Source organism: Bactrocera tryoni, chromosome 5 (assembly GCF_016617805.1).
Source record: "Bactrocera tryoni isolate S06 chromosome 5, CSIRO_BtryS06_freeze2, whole genome shotgun sequence".
Taxonomy (NCBI): domain Eukaryota; kingdom Metazoa; phylum Arthropoda; class Insecta; order Diptera; family Tephritidae; genus Bactrocera; species Bactrocera tryoni.
This window is the reverse complement of record NC_052503.1, coordinates 79,877,709-79,895,176: the sequence shown is the minus strand read 5'-3', so window position 1 is coordinate 79,895,176 and position 17,468 is coordinate 79,877,709. Positions and strand designations below refer to the sequence as shown.

The following is a 17,468-nucleotide window of genomic DNA, read 5'->3' as shown; positions in this document are numbered from 1 at the left end:
TCATGCATAGTCTATGCGTCGATCTGGAGAGAAGCATGGTAAAGAACATCAAAATGCGACGGAACGATCATTTGTAAAAATCAGAAATATCGGAAGTATACAAAATAATTATTTTGATTCAACTTCATTGTAATATAAGAACATCCAGCACTTCCACCGCTAATGCGACATGCGACTCTTGATCGAGATGCTCTGGTGTCTGTGGCAAAAATGCCCAGCATCTAGACACAATTATTGCATTGGCGCGACGCAACGAATTAGTGGACACATACGCAACACGACACGGCCGGCAGCAACGCTTCAAGTAATTCGCCATGTGGCAGGAATTCGTTGCATGTACGTCGGATGCCACAGTGCAGAACAATGGCCAAAGCGAAGGCAACTGAACTAAAAGTGCCAATATAAAAAGCGCGCACATAAACAGTGCGACACCGCCATGCTGCAACGTCATAGTACAACGCTGACCAAAGCCGCGCGCGGGGCAAGCAAGAAGCATTGCGTCGAGGTCGCGCGCCTGCGTGTGAAATCGCAAGTCAAGCATCAACGAAATCGAAATTCTTCGAAAATCATTGAACACAAAGCAACGGCGAACAGCGTTGCCGAAGATAGAGGCAGCATAGAAAGCGCGGCGACGCGGGGAGCGCATGTTGAGATTCTAAGAAGCAGAAAAAGCGTCCAAATACCGCAGACGAAATTGAAATTGGAATTTCGTTGCAAGCCATGCTGTGTCATCGCGCTTTTTGCTTAGCGCTATTAGCTGGCGACGGCGACGGTGGCTATGTCGGTGTTGGTAATTTCTGCATTCATGCGATTCACTTTGTGTTGTGCGTCTGGCAACGCCCGGCACATCATCAGCATTGTTGCTGGCGTCGCACAGGTGGTAGGCATGCGTTCGCTGGTGGCAATGACAATGACAATGAAATTGTCACTCATTGTCGCACCTCTTGCAGTGGCGGCGCATGCAGTGGCGGCTGGTCCCCCTCAACGCGCTCTTCTCTTTAAGCTGTTCACAATGATAAAATCGCTTTAGTAATTTAACATTACGCGTCAGAAAAATGCATGTACGTAAGCGCGCGGTCTCCGAACTACTCAAACTCCATCTAGCCTATTGATTCTTGTTGCACATTGCCACCTTTTCGTTTCAAATTTTAGCTTCTTAATTTATTGTTGCTGAATTCCGCAAGGCAGTTGTCTCATTCTAAGTTCTTCCTTCCTGTCTTAAGTCTCTGCCCAAACTTAAGCTCTGCGACATTACCGCTGTTTACTGTGGCTGGCAGCTGTTGCTGCCGCGACAACACCGGAATCCTTAATGCATTTCGCACCAGCATTTTTGCTACTTTTTGCTTGCTCCTGTTGTAACCTCCTTACCTCCTCTACTTGCATTCTGCTGCACTGGTAAATGATGGCCACGAAATGTTCTTATGTTTTAGTGTTGAGCTCTCTTCCAGCATGCGCCGGTCTCACCCGCCACTGGCATGCAAGTCGTTGTTTTGTGTGAGATTTTTCAGCTTCACATTGTCTATTTTTTCACTCTATTGAACTGTATGTTTGGCTACTGGATTTTCTGTGGCTTGTATTGCGTCTATTCCGACAATTCTCCTGCAGTCCTACTTGTGAGGATATACCAGTTTGTGTTGCTGTATCTCTTGGTGGCATCCAACATTTTCCTTAGAAACCTTAATAAAAGCCGCGGATGTAGCTGCTGCTACTTTCTTTCACTACTGGTGGGGGACGGCTCCATCTTCACTATTGCGGTCCTACACTCCGAACTTCACGCAGTCAAGTTTTTTCATTACGCTAAAAAGCGTTGCCGTACCAACCCGTGACTTCTGGACAAGGGAGGATTATTCTGCTTGCTACCTTTGCCACTTCGAAGAGGATTGGGTCTCGTTCGACCGTCTGACGCTTTTACATCGTCTAGCACCATTTTGATTACTCAAGTGTGCAAGCATGCTGCTCTGTTACCTGACGGTCTCACTTCAGCTGCCATCACAGTGTCCTTAACGTTCGGGAACCCCATGCTCCCATTATTTCAGCAGAAGTTCTTCTACTAATGCTGGCGATTCCTCCTCTTACTTCCGTCTTACTTCTGTCTTACTTCCGTCTTACTTTGTGATACGTCAGCGGTTCCATGATATTGCCATCACCCGTCTCGGTGGACAGTTTTATCGCCCTACCATTCCACCCAAGAGACTATTCGTTGAGATCGGTTTCAATCCCCTATTTATAGTTTTATTTTAAGTTTTTGTTTAAATTCATGTATTTAAGTGTTCCCACTCGAAGTCGCTATCCACCTTCCAGACAGGTGATCGCCTTATATAAACGCGAATTTATCTTAGTTACAGGTCAAGGCGAAGGTTTTTGAACGCTCTTATGAGGCAGTTCATTCAGAGCCTACCGGCACAAAGAGGGAACCGTCTCAACTGCACCTACCAGACAAATTTAATGTTGACGAAAGGAGAACCTACTCTAAGGTCTGCAAGGGTTTTCATGGGACAAAGACGTCCTTGAAAAAAACCCATCAGCCATTTCTGTAGAGCGTCACGTCATACTCAGATGGTAGAATACCTCGGCCACCAGCGCAGGTTTCAATCAATGCATCTAAGAGTTTTAATCAAGGTAGTTGTCGGGCAAAGGGTCTAAAAGTCAGTAGAAGTCGAAAGGTGGTAGAGGTCACAGGTCATTAGGCGTTACCCCAGATACACCGCGTTGACAAACTTGCTCTACATCCCCAACTCTTCAGCGATACTTCGAGAAAAAAATTTTGGAATATGCCTCCTAATCACTCTAGAAATGTATTTTTTCTCCAGCCATTTTCGGGAAGTCGCTCCATTTAATGTTTTCCTTAAACTTTGGAACGTCAAAAAATATATGTTTTATATATCATAGGTGTTTTGAAGGGTTTGAACCTATAAGTACCTAAGTTTTATGCTCGAACATAGTGTCTTTGTCTAAGGAGTATAACACTTTCATGGTTTTGTTGTTGTAGTAGCGGCAGAAAACATTCCTGAAGTAATTTGGAGGAATGACGTCGAGTTGACAGTCCGTGGCCAGATAAATCCGGGTCCGTTTTGGTTACCTTGACCCGACTGTCTTGGGAACAGCTCACACTGCTTCTCTCTCTTCATCTTTCTCTGCTTCTCTCTAATTTTCCAAAACATTTACGTGCACCAAGTCTTCGGCAATAATTAATTACCAAATAAATATTTACATTCGTGAAAATGTTAAATGGAATTAATGATAATGCAAGCATGTACCTAACGTTTCCCAACAACGCACAAACAAACACTCTCTCATTGTATGAGTGAGTGTGAGAGTACACCGGCGCATATTTAATTTACACAACAATGCACATTTAGCATATCTTTGCCATTATAAATGCGCATTAAGTTTCGGGAATGCAAAGTATGTTGTTTGTTTGCACATTTCCAGGCACACACACATATATAGGAGGGTGAGTGTGTGTGTGCGTGGCAGCTTGTAGTGCGAAAACATATATTAAACATTAAAATCAGGTGTTGGACTAAGCAAATGCGATTTCAACAATGTGACAAAAGTGTAAAATTACCCGCAAAACAACAAACACAAACAAAGCAAACTCCAAAACAAACAAACACACACACAAATGTGAGTATAGTGTGTGTGAGTGCGAATGGCAGCGAGTGCTCAGGTGAAAAAATTAACATCACACGGGAACAAACAAGCAAATACAATTTAACCTTGCTGTTGCCGGTTTGCGGATACACAAATACACGCGCGCACGCACGCACACACACCAATACATGCAAATGTGGCAAGTATATAAATATTTATGCGTTCGTACGTGTATTTGCTTTTAGCGCGCCCGCGTGGAGGACAAAAAATTACCCAAAACAAAAGTGTTTGCTTGCCAAAACTACAACAACAGCAACTAAAGTGAATACGCGCAACACGTACGTAAGTGTATGAAAGGCAGCGCTGCTACGCGGCATAAAGAATTTTGTCAAAAAGCATTTGCAAGCTCATTAAAATGCCACGCAGCCAAGTGAGTAGCAAAGAAGTCGGGAGAAACGCCAAAGCAAACAAATATACGAATAAATGACTGGCGGAAAAAATTCGCAAAAAACAAAGAAAACAACAACAAGTGCGTCGTGCAAACATTTGAACGGCAAGCAGGCCCTTACAAGCGGCAAGCAAGCGAGCGCGGCAGGCAGCGCGCCAGTGAGTGAGCGCGTCGCGCCAGTCAGTCACTACGAGGTAATAAAAAAAATTCTTAATCAAATATTTAACACGTTGCATTTGCTGCAAATGAAACGAAAATGAGCGAACAGCAGCGGGGCAAGTAGATGGCGGACGCAGGCAAACGCAATGGCCGCGCGTTCACGGACGCAAAAGGGCGCGCGCTGTGGCGCGGCGTAATGAAGCCGCATTAAATATTAGCGCGGAACAAAAACGGGTGGGGGAGGATAGGCAGCGATACAGCTACGCGCACCAAAAAGCTGTACGAGCTGCAGCGGTTCCCAGCCGCGTTAGCAATGCAGAGAGTTGGCAACACCGCGCGCCACCAACCGACGCACGCAATCAATTGACGCATACGCGCAGCGAATGTCGCGAATTATTTGGAGCGTAAATGGAAAGCAGGTGCGAAGACGCGTCAAAGGGCAAAGGGCGCAGATATTTCTATATAAAACTGTGTATATGTATATATATTTGTCTTCAAAATAAAAATCGCACTTTAATGCCGCGTCACTGTACGCGTTTATAGGGTTTAAAGCTGCCAAATTGCGTGCATTATGTGCAAGCTTGTCGGTTGGTTAATTTTGTTTAATTTCTTTGCTGCAACACTTTTATTTTACTTTTATTATATACTCGTGGTGGCACTTGCCACTTGTAGCTCAGTCGGGCGTTTTATTTGTATTATATCCTTATCTTTTATGCGCGCTTTTCAGCATTTGAATGAATTCGTTGTGTAAAAACGAAATGAATTGAAGCGACATTACATTTTATGGCAGCACATTCAGATAAGTGCGCAGAGAAACGTGCGAAATTATTGAATAGAAAGCGATGAAAAGCTCGCAATCGAATGCAACAGTTAAAACAGAGGATTCAAGCGAGAAGTTGAAGCACATGGTAGATGAGTTCATCCATTAAAATGTACAAGATTTCCTTCTGCTAAATGTTTGGTTAGGTCAACCGAGCTTTCAAGCCGAAATTTACTGAGCATTCAGAAGCTTCGGGATTGACCTTGTAAGTTCCAGGAATTTCTTTAGAAGCGTGAATGCCTAAAGCTTTCTTCGGCTACAGTATAGATAGCACTTCTTTTAACTCCGGTGGAAGATTAGGGTTCTCTTTGTGGATTGTTATCTGGTCGCGTTGAGGGGACTCAGTAAGTAGCATGATCCTAAAAGTGATACCGGCGGTAGCTTAGCTACTGGCAAGGCGTCCTAAGTCGGTAAGCTCGAAGATGAGTACCAAGCTAAAGCAATCCACATAACACAGTTTTTCTTCGAGGACGGTGGTAGCTAGTCTGTTACTAGCTTAGGACTCACTAAGCATTCCCTCGTAACTAGTTTATGAATGCCTAAGCTTGCTATAAATGGTATTGAGTCACTTTGTGATAAGACTAGCATGGGAGCCAGACACGAACTGCTAGAGAACTGTAGAGCTGACGAGCTGGCAGGAAAGTAAACTCACCTCCGCAATCAGCAGAATGGAACGGTTAAAAACGTCGCTGTTCTCGTGCATTATGCCACTGGGTAGCTGGGCCAACGCTGTAGCTAGATCCATTTGGTTTAAAACGAAACGCCAGAGGATTGCTGTCCAGGTGAGATCCCCATATTGAGGAACAGTCAGCCATGGGATACGTTTACGCATCATCACCCCTTTTCAGAGGACTTTGCGAAAGCTTGGCCAGCGTTAAGCTATTATTAGTTCTTGTGCTGTCGCTGGATACTTTTGATCCAAAGGAGATCGCAAGAGGTCTAGCAAGTGTTTCTTTCCTACTAAGTCTAATCTTTTTGAAAAGTTGAAAATCTTAGCGTATTCCATTTGTTGGAATTCTCTGGAAGAAGTTGGTATCAATACTTGCTTCTTCATTGTCGTACCTTTCAGAAATCAAGGCTTAAACAGCTTGGAGCTCACACTTACAGGCATTCCTCTGTGCCCTTGGGAATAGAAACGCATAAGCAGAAATTTATTGGTTCCAAGGTCCTTTATAGACTACTCGAGATCTCATTAGAAGAGTTCTATTTCCTGGATTGACAAAAGATGGTATATTTTAGTTCAAATGTGGTCCTCAAGATCAGCCAGCCATGGGATAAATTGATACATCTGAAGCTCTTCTCTCAGTCATGAATACAGAGGCAGAGTGCTTTCCCGAAACTTTACTTTTCTACTACCGATGTAATTGGTAATTTTCGTAATAGCGAATCCTAACCATAACGAATTCACTCAACCGGAAAACTTATAACCTCTCAGTTCTTTTGAAGATCTCAGTAAAGGTTCTGACTTCTACTTTAGACATCTTGGGATCAACCCGAGTGTCTGAACACCGCCTTATAGCACTTATTTCTAAAAAATAATAAATATGTCTGTATACTTCTGAGAATGCGTGAAATGGATAGGGCTTTCAGATGCATTCTGCGAATGAAAAACAAATCTTTTTCCAAATTTTTCATTGCAACAAACAAAAATTTACATTTATCGCTGCCACTGTGGCTGCCGCTTGCTTGGCATTACATTCGCACGCCTCTGTGGCATACTAATGAGACAGCAAATGGGCAACACCCACCAACTAGCGGGGGACAAGCGCTGAAAATAACTACAATGCGGCAACATTAGTCACTCAGTAGTTGGCAGTTCGCTGGGCCAAAATTAATGTGACAGTTATTTTCGGTTTTACCATAAAAGAGGGCCTCGAGCTAAAAAGCCGGCATGTCTGGCGAAACCTCCTATATATAATATATGTATATTATATAGCGGTAACACAGTCCATATGTGAGCATTCGCAAGGTTGCCAGCAGATATGACTTTTGCATTTTTATTTGCAATAATAAAGTTGTTTTTCGTTGCTTGCAAATTGTTTAACGATTCCTTCAGCGTTGCCATATCGTCGTTCATTTGCTTTTTTAGTATTTCCTTATTTCTTTTAATCACCTTCATTGTTGTTGCAAATATTTCGCGGTAAATATTATTTGCGTTGGTGTTGGCGTTGGCTCTGGCTTTGTCGCTGCCGCTGCCCAGCCCACGCTTTAGCATTCATACATCATTGCACACGCTCGCTCACGCACGCCTGCCTTACAGCGCTGGCTCGTTGCAAGGTTTGTGATTTATTTCCCATATTCGTTGAGGTATTTTGTATTTGCCTTAGAATTCTTTGAAATATGCCACAATCTAATTTGTGCATCAACACTGCTGTCAGTAGTCATAAAATAATTTTAAACAAGTTTTTGTTGCCGCATAATTTGAGTGATGAGAGGTGTGGCACTATTTAAGACATTTTACATGCCGGCCGCTTAGACCTTTCGCTTTGGCAAGAGTGTGGTATATGTCTCAAATACTATATATTTCTCAAAATAACTATAACGGGAATCAAGAATAACGCCCAGGTGAGGTAATCTTCATTCAGCAGGTCATAGAAGGCTGTAGAGTGCCACTGAGACACTTCGAGTGACACTTCAACAATGAATAAACCGCTTCTACGGATTTGTTTGAAAAGTTTACTGGTCAAAGATCAGATTTCCGCTAGCTCCGAACTCCACCAAGGAGCTTAGCTTTTTTGTCTTTCTGAGTTTTCAGAGCTCAGTGGCTTTCAAAAGCTTTCGTATGTACTCGCAGAGCTGAAAATCTCGATGCAATCGTCAATCATGCACGCAGAGAGGAAAGAGTTCTTACATGTTTTGCAGCTGGAAGAGCAGGTGGAAGCTTCCTGCAATGAAAATTCCACTTTGTGTTTCTAACCATTTGTCAAATGACCCCGTAAAGTGAAGAGGGGAAGCTTAACACTAGTCAATTAGACTGAGAAACCGAAGAGGTGCAGGGAACTTAACCATCCTAAGACATCCACAAACCGTATAATCAGATGAATGAACTCATTTTAAACACCGAGTAAGGATAGGTCTCTTAACCCTACAGAAATGATATACATATATAAATGATCAGCAAGACCAGCTAAGTCGATTTAGCCCTTCTCTCCGTCCATCTGTATATATACGAGCAAGCCGGTTATTTGTTGGAACGGTCGATATCGGACCACTATAGCATACAGCTGCCATACGAACTGAACGATCGGAATCATGTGCTTGTATGGACAACTTCTTTAGTTTAAAAGATATCCTTAAGAAATTTTGCAAAGGTTATAACCTAAGATAGTGCTATAATATCTAAAGAAATTGTTCAGATCGGATCACTATAGCATATAGTTGCTATACGAACTGATTGAGAATCAAGTGCTTGTATGGAAAACTTTCTTATTTTAGGAGATATCTTCAGGAAATTTGGCACGAGTTTTTATTTAAGACAGTACTATAATTCTCAAAGATTTTATTCAGATCGGATCACTATAGCATATAGCTGCCATACAAACTGTACAAACTTGTATTCTTTTGGAATCTTTTGTATTTAATACGGTGAGCGCAAATGCTAAATGTGAACCAAGGCAAATAGAATTCTCATTTATTTATTTAGTATTTTTTCTTATTTTTGGCTTGCACGACGCTGACAAGTGGGAAGCGCAGCTGCGTCATCACGACTTTTGCACGAAAAATTTATTTTTTCCACATATTGCCGCGAACTGCAACAGCCATAAACAGCGTTTCTTGCATTTTGTTGTTGCTTTCCTGCGAGCCTTGTTGTTGCTTGCATAGTTAGCAGCAATTTTATTGTTGCCGCCGCCGCCACCGTTTCGCCAATCGCTTTTATTTTTCGGTTAAATCAATTCTGCACGCGGTTGCATTGAACCAGAAAACAAACTGTTTACTGTTGTTGCTGTTGTTCGCTGCCGCTTCGTTGACAATGAGAAAACCAATAAAAAGTACTGCCACAACACAACAATTGTTTAAGTGGCTCTGGCAACAGTTAAATTGCATTTACGTTACGTTTACGTTGCTCTGAATTGCTTTCGCGGCACGTTGAATGAATGAAGAATGAATGAAATTATTGCAAACACGTCGCTTTGATTTATTGTTGCAATGCGCATGAGTAATGGCGCAAAATGCGCAGCTTATGCAAATTGTCACACACACACACGCACACATTATATTTGCATGAATATTTATCGGTTTATACTAAAGTGGAATTGTCAAGGATTCTTACATACTTCATCATATACTTATATGTATCTGCATACATACTAATTTTCGTGCCGCAAGTGTTAAGAAGCCGCAGGCTAGGCTGTCGAAAAGTAGGTGACTAACTGAAAGTTCACAGTGGTTGTGACTTTTTGACAGTGTTTAGTTTTTGGGATGACACTTTGATGACCTGGAAGCCCAACAACTTTGTTATAAGAACGGAAATTTCATTCTTCGAGAATTTGTTTCGTAATTCTTCACTAACTTATGAAATATTAGAATAATAGCTCGCTTTTACCCCCACAAGCAACGAGAACCACAGAGGCTGTCAGAGCATATCGCCTTTCTTTCTTTTTTTTCAACTCTCTTTCCTCTCTGTAATGAAATTGACAGAGGCTGTACGACCAGAACGTCTTTCTTCCTTTCCCTATTCTCTCCTTTTATTCTCAGTATTAGAATTGACAGTTTCCAAGGACCTTAACATGATTTCAAAGCCAATGAGATGAAATCACAACCTCTTTTTCAATGATGCCTCATCCACCGGCAATTTAGCTCATAATTCTCTCTTAACTTATGAAATATTGGATCAATAGCCGGCTCTTTGCCCACAAGCAGCGAGAATCACAGAGGCTGTCATAGTAAATCGTCTTCCTTTTTTTCTGTATCTTCTTTTTCCTCTCAGTCAATTACAGTTTCCATGAGCTCAAAAGCCAATGAGATGAATTCACATCATTTTCGAGCGCCAATAATTTCTTCCTTCTGACAATCGATACCGATTGGAAATACTAGGTGAAATACAGTTCTAAGATCGCTATGAAAATGTTCCTCAAATGTGTAAGTTATTTCCTGAGCAGAAGCATCACGAATACGAGACTAAACTGTACTTGCTTCAACCTCAATATATCTGACTTGGGTTCAAATAACAGTCTGTTGGAAAGTTTTACAGCCAGAGTACACATACGGTCCAGTTACGGCTTGTCCAGTTTCATCGAGGAAGCTTTACAGCCAGAGCTCACATAGGGCATATCCAGCTTCGTCGAGGAAACAACCTTCGAAAACTCATCTCAAGTCCTTGCACTACTTATAGCCTTCTTAAGATAAATGCTTATGCTTGGTATTCCAACATTTTCAAACAAAATTTTGTTAAAAATTAATGGAATTTGCTTCACTGTACAATCAGTTGTAAAAATTGCATATGCAAAACGGTTAAATGCCATTATCTGTTTCTATAATGTCACATAATAAAATTGGCGGAGTTTACCGAACCAACAAAAAAGACACAAAATCAAGGCGTCCATCAAGTGCCGGCTGGCCAACTGGCAAAGGTAATGAATGTGTTTGTTTTCACGTTCGATAATTTATGAGCGCAATTGCACGAAACGGTTTTATTGATTAAGACAATACCGAATTGCAAGACGCTACAGATGCAAATACAAAATTGCATTGCATACCTACAGACCCTGTTGGAATTTTTTTTTAGAAAAGAAGGTATAAAGAAAAAATGCATTTAAAAGCAATCAGAAGAAACAGTACATGTCCCATAGCTTTTAGACGTAAATAATTTTACCGAACTCAACCGAACCGTGGTTATGGAAAGCATGCTGGACCCGAGGCTCAATTTCAGGCATCAAGTCGACTATCATAGCGTGATAATAGCCGTTATTGACGGTTACGGTCCCACCGGTATCGTTCTTGAAAAAATATGGACCGATGATTCCACCGGCCGACAAACCACACCAAACCGTTGCTTTTTCTAGAAAAAATGGCAGTTCTTGAATCTCTTCATATTACTCTTCGTCCCAAATGGGACAATTTTACTTGTTTTGCTTTACGTGGCTCTCACCGATGTCCCTTTGGAAGGTCGAGGTGCTTCAGTTCTTTCTCAAGTTTTATTTTCTACGCTTTCAATTTAAGATCTCGACGTAAAATGCGCCGAGTCGTTCCATACGCCAGTCCGAGTTGCTGCGAATGTTGTCGAATCGACTCTCCATGGTCTTCGTGTACACTCAGCTACGGCTACTATATTTTCTTCACCGCGGATGAACGTGGTCTGTTTGATCGAATATTATCCAATAAAGGATGCTGGGTCTCAAGATGATGTAGGAAGATTGGACGATGATCGTCCTAAATCCTAGATTTGAGTTCATTGGGTATTCGTAGCGCTTAGGAATGGAATCAGGACCATTCAATCTCACTTATCTAAGCAGCATTATCTTATCATCATTTTTATTTCGGCCTTCACCTTTATGTTGAATTTTCAAATTTTTACATATAATTTACAAAGAGAAAACAAAAACTAATACTATTTGTACATAGTGATGCACTACAGACCACTAAACCAGCAACGCCATATCGCTTATTATGATGCTTTTCGTCAGCTTGCCACTCTTCTTCATGCCAAAGACTTGCATGGAGTCCAACACCTTCGTGCCACTGCTGACCACACCGAAAGCCACACGTTTGCCATTCAATACCTGCAACGGCTTCAGACTTATGGAGAACTTTAAGGCGTCCTTATGCAATGCATCCTGATTGTCCAATGAAAAGGCCAGCGTGCCTGGCCGATTATGATCCAGTGCACGCATGTCATACTCAATGCGTTTCGGTTTGATTTTCTGCTCTTGCGGTATCAGCAGGCAACAGTCCAGCCAGAGTCCGGGAAAGAGCCGGTTAACTAGTATGCGATTTTTGTCTCTATTGCGACAGGCGCGCACAAAAGCCAACACCACTTGCGGGCAGGCCTCCGTGTACAGCTGTATGGTGATGCGTCCAGCCGGCCGCAGGCCCTTCACGTAGAAGTCGAAATAGATAACGGGTCGCAATAGACGCCGCAACTGTGAGTAGGGTGGCATTTGCAGTTGGCTATACTTGGCCAAGATCTGTGCGGGCACGACGAACTCTATGGAGTTTTTACGCACATGACGCAGCAAATGCGGTGCCACGTGTGTGTCCAAGGTGGTGCCGACCGTCTTCAGCATTTGTCCGAATTTCGCATTATCGCGCTCGATATAACGGTTGCGCAGCACTATTAAGGGTATGCGCGATCGCGGCGTATGACCCATGCGATTTTCACGAAATGTATCCAATTGTCCACCAATGCGTGAGATCATGTTGACGCTGCGCAACAGCTCGTTGTTCATGCGTCGTATGCGATCGAAGGCATTCAAGTCGTCGCGCAACTTCGATGCGCGCAAAACGTCTCTGATATTGAGTTTCGGCGAAACGTCGTCTACGCGCGGCTTCACCAGCAATATCATGTTCTTGTAGTTTTCCACCTGCAGGCGGCGTTTCTTCTCGGACAATCTCATGCGTTGCATTTTGGAAAATTATAAATTTATTTATTCGAAAGCGGTAGAGATTTGAGAAAATAAATTTAGAAAACAAATGAAGTTCGTCTAAAATTAAAAGGGTAATTTGCTATTTGATTGAGTCAAAAGTGAGTTTTTGAAATATTTTCTTGCCTATTTATTGATTTTGCTGACAGAGTTCCATTTTGAAGGCGTAATTTTGTGTTTTAGGTCTTAAATTCAAAATAATAACAAATATACACAGGAAGCTGGTCCTTGATTGTAGTTGGATAGAAGAACGTCAGCATATCTAGCTATAATGTCATTATAATTAATGTAAGTATCGATATTGTTGGCTTAGTCAGAAGGTTGGGCTTCTGGACTTTGTTCTCTTAAGTTAACTTGAATGGGTCCACTTTAAAAGTGATAAGGGAGCTTCCAATTCCAAAACAATTGTCCTATTAAGTTAGACTTTCTACTTTATATTTCTCTTCCTCTTCCAATGAGTTCGTGTATCTTCTAAAAGACTCTTTAAAAGCCTTCGTCCTCTTAAGTTAAGTTAAGACTATCGACTGAATGGGTCTGAGACTGTATTTTTCTCTTCCACTTCCATAGAGTTCGAATAGATTCCAAAAAACACTTGAAAAACCTTTGATTCTTTAAGACTCTCGATTGAATGGGTTCGAAATTACATATTTTTTTCCTCTTTCAGAGAGTTCGAGTAGTTCCCAAAATACATTTCAAAACCCTTTGTTCTCTTAAGTTGAACTTTCAACTGAATGGGTTCGAAATATATATAAGAGACATTTTCAAAACCTTTGTCCACTTATAATAGACTGTGGACTGAATGGGTTCGATACTATATATTCCTCTTCCGCATCGGCTTCAAAGTCTTTGTTCTCTTAAGTTCTCTCGACCGGATGGGTTCGAAACTATATATTTCTCTTCTTCTTTTAAAGAGTTCGAGTGCGAAGCAATTTCGAAACTTTGAAGAAATTTAAAATTGTTTCACTAAGTTCCAATAACTTAGGGCTCTAAAGAAAGCTTTCACTGATATAAATTAAGATCTTCATCTAGCAATTCTCGTCGGGTTCCAAAAGCTTATGGGCCGTTCTGAAGGAAGCCTCCGCCGTTATAAATAAAATTATGCATCCAGCAAGACTCAGCGGGTTCCAATGGCTCAAGGGACGCTCTGAAGAAAGCCTTTGACCAACAAAAACCAGGAAGTCATTCAGAAGGTCCTTTACATTGTTTTTTATTTTATCTGGAGCTTTCTCTTGCTAAAATTTCCGAAAGACTTCTTGTGGTTGCATTCATATTTGTAGTTTATAACGCAATTTTCGAGCTGTGATGAGTTCCGAAAGTCTCTGCAAAGTCAAAAAATATCAATCTTTGTACTTTAGTAAACCCAACATCCTCTAAAATATTTAGAAATCTCCAAAGGGTTCGTAATTATTCAATAAATACTTAATAGCTTATTTTCAAGCGATTAACACAAATTAATGACTGTGACTTTGTCGCACACCTAAAAGAATTCATTACGTGCGCCGACTTTTAGCGCTCTGCCCGTCGCATATATCACCGCAAAAGTGGACCCATGTCAACCGTCGCTTTATTGTTTGTTTAGCGCGTTTCTTGGAAGGAAGCGCCGCCAGTTTGGGTCCATAAAAAGGGGTAAAAATTCATTCAAACAGCGACGTGAGGCGCGCTTCTGTGCTAAGCATGCTTAGCATGATAAATGCGAAGATATCGCTGATTGGAAGATAGCATCAAATCGCTGCAGCTCGCCAAGCTACAGCGCAATACAATTGAGCAATTCGCGCCCGGCTTTTGTGCAGGCACTTTATCATCTTGTCGCGACGTGCGAATTTGAATAGCATAACTAGATTGCGAACTTTTTTCGGCGATTGGCTTCTTAATATTTCGCCAATGCTGTAACTATGTATGTGTGATTGTGTGCCTTTTTATTTGCGTTTGTTCTCAACTTTATGCCGTAACCGCCAGCATTTTTCGGCGAACTCACCAAACATTTTTTTGCTAGCCACAAATGTGCCAATAAATTTTATTTGATTGGCGCGAAAAGCAAACAACAAAGAGCAGCAGAAGGTTAAGTAAAGCAAACATGTGAGAGAAGCAGCGTGAAGAGCGTGTGTAGGAAAGGGTTTAAGAATGAGCGCGAACTTATGGCATGTAGAAGGTGGGAAAATATGGCTGATGAAGGTGCTGCAGTGCGCATATGTGTGTGGTAAAGGGTGGTCCACACAATGCGCGAATATAACTTTCTTCTTTTGAGTTCGATTGAAATAAACAGCGGCTATCAACGTAAATCTGCTAAGAGACAGTGGTTCGGAGGATCTCTTACAATTCATTCTGGTCCAGAAGGATCTCACAATCACACAAGTTATGGTTGTTGAACAGCGCTTGCTGAGTTCATTGGAGGTCAAAAGGTCCAACGACAGAATGCAAGAAAACAATAAAAACGAACTAGGTTTCTATCGGATGAAATAAGGGAAAGGATGTCCTCCCTACCTTCCAAACAAGCTCATCGGCCTTAGAGTCTTTGGTGATTCCATTGTGATGCCGTACCCGTACAAGTGTAATATTCAAGAACTTGAAGCTTTGGCTTAAGACTAGTTTTGAGCACACAGTCAACGAGCTTAGTGCCAATATAGCCGCTCGATTATTGGTAGTTTTTTTGTTTTTAATATAGTAGGGGGCAGCATCGAAAGCCGGAATATAGAACTTTAATCCGCTAAACCCAAACTTACTCCCAACTCGAGACTCTCCCACGGAACCACCAGAAAATGTATTACTTCGTGGGAGTGACAAGACATTTTACGTCGCCAGCATAGCACGGACGGACTATCAACTATTCTTGAAGTGAATGTACTCCTCTCTGCGGCAAGCTACACTCCGTAGCACTACCGTTACCTTGATGACAGCCACCTCCGCTTGAAAGGTATCAGAGCGGGCTGTTAGTCTAGAACTACAGCTGATGGATATCTGCCGACAGAAGACTTCACCACCCACACTACTTCTTAATTTCGATACGTATGCGAAAACTTGAGATTCAAAAAAACTGGAATTTTTCAAATGTTCAAAAAATATGGTTTGCTGACAACAAAATTTTTCCTTGGGTGGTTCATGGCTCACTTACAATTTCGAACATTGAAGTATTTTTCAACTTAATAATATTCTGCTGAAGTCTAAAATCTCTTCTTCGCAGTCTATTTTATAGGAGGAATTAATGTCTTCTCAGCTCAGGCAATGTCTTAGCAAGTAAATTTGCTTAGTACCTGATTCTAGACCGCATAGGTTTATAGGATTAAGGGCCTTTGATCTAGATATGGTTGTATATGTACAGAATATGAGGGCTCGATAGATCTTACAAGCATCATATATATATATTTTCTCGACTTCAGAATCTTTTTTCAAATAAAATAAATATCCAGCCAATAGAAGAGCTTTTCTATCTATCAGTAAAAATCTAGCTGGATAGCGAAAATTTATTGCTATCATCCGACAGAGATGAAGACTTCTATTTCGAATCCAATCTGAATCTTCCATACTAGTTTTACGATATTGTCGATGCCGATGTCGATGTCGAAAACCTGTCTGGTAGCAGGCGTCCTGTTGGAGCACTTAAATAGAAATCTCTGGCTGCAGATAATTCCGAAGACCGTTTTGTCCTTACCTCTGCGTACTATAGTCACAACTCATTTAGTTATCTGTGGTTCATATTCTTAGTAGCCTTAAAAATTAGTCAGTAACTTCTCATTTCTCGGCAGACAAAACCTGAGTACCAGCACTACTATTATCTCAGGGGTTCTTTAAAAGTAACAAGACTTAACTAACATGAGCGTTTATTACCTGAGAGTATGCGTTTCCCCTCTTACCTCAAGTTAGTGAAGTGTTCTCACTGATCAAGAACCGTTGTTATAAGAGACGTCTGGATACTTTCGTTTGGATGGACTATTATTATCACTGATTAACGATTTGAATCCGACTTACTTCTCGCCCTTATGCAAACGTGATGATTTAGGTACTTAACTCCATTCAATATCTGACTTTGTTAGCATCACCCTAATAAGAACACTGATAAATCGATACAACAGCGTCGCCACGCGGAACTACCAATAAATGAAATGGGATTTTATTTGTTTATTGTCTGCCAAATGATTTATACTTTTCGAAATACGTTCGTGTTTGTTGAGGGTTTTAACGGTTTCTTCTCATTTGTTTATTTCTTCATGGCAATACTCCATTTTTGCATTCACTTAAATTCGACGCTAGCCGAGTGTTAAATCGGTACGTACAACAGGACGGCAGCAAGCGTGTAGCCAGCTTTACAATGCAGCCAATAATAAATAAATAAAATTACGTTTTTTGGCAAAAGAAAGAAGGTTGCCACAACAGCCAGCCAGCCAGCCAGCTGTAAAGAGCAAAGGCTTAATAAAACTGAATTCAACGATAAATTGCAAAATAAATTGGATTTAAAAAAGGTGCGCGCACGCGCAATTCTCAGCACAAAGCGCCAGCGGTGACCTGCTAAGGAGCGTCAGCTTCTCCAGCCACTCATCTGGCAAGGCTGTAGAGGTGCGTGCGTATTTTTTATTTGCTTGAAATTAAATTTTGTAGCAAACTTATTTCTGTCATTTCCCTTCATGCTTTGGACGCACATCCTCCAGCGCAGCAGCCTTCGCATCATCTTCCGCTATGAAGCGCTGTCTGCTACTAGACGAAGGCAGCGCGGGTTGCGGCCACGCCAAGTCAATAATATGTACACACAATTCACTTTTAAACATTTCACACTTTTATTGGCAACATGCGTGGCCGTGGCGCTGCAAGCTATTCATTGCGCGCTCCAACTCCAACTCCAACTCCAGCTCTGGCTGTGGTGGCAATTGTCGTCATT

At 41.6% G+C, this 17,468-nt stretch overlaps 1 protein-coding gene and 1 long non-coding RNA gene across 2 annotated transcripts in view; one reads left to right on the top strand and one right to left on the bottom strand.

Annotated features, from left to right (window-relative positions):
- Positions 1–17,468, top strand: part of LOC120777414 — a 112,700-nt gene that overhangs the window by 57,448 nt on the left and 37,784 nt on the right. The gene's annotated exons all lie outside the window — the stretch shown is intronic.
- Positions 11,479–12,634, bottom strand: LOC120777413. The gene has a single exon (XM_040108714.1). It carries the CDS (start codon positions 12,581–12,583, stop codon positions 11,600–11,602), a length of 984 nt encoding a protein of 327 aa, XP_039964648.1. The 5' UTR covers positions 12,584–12,634; the 3' UTR covers positions 11,479–11,599.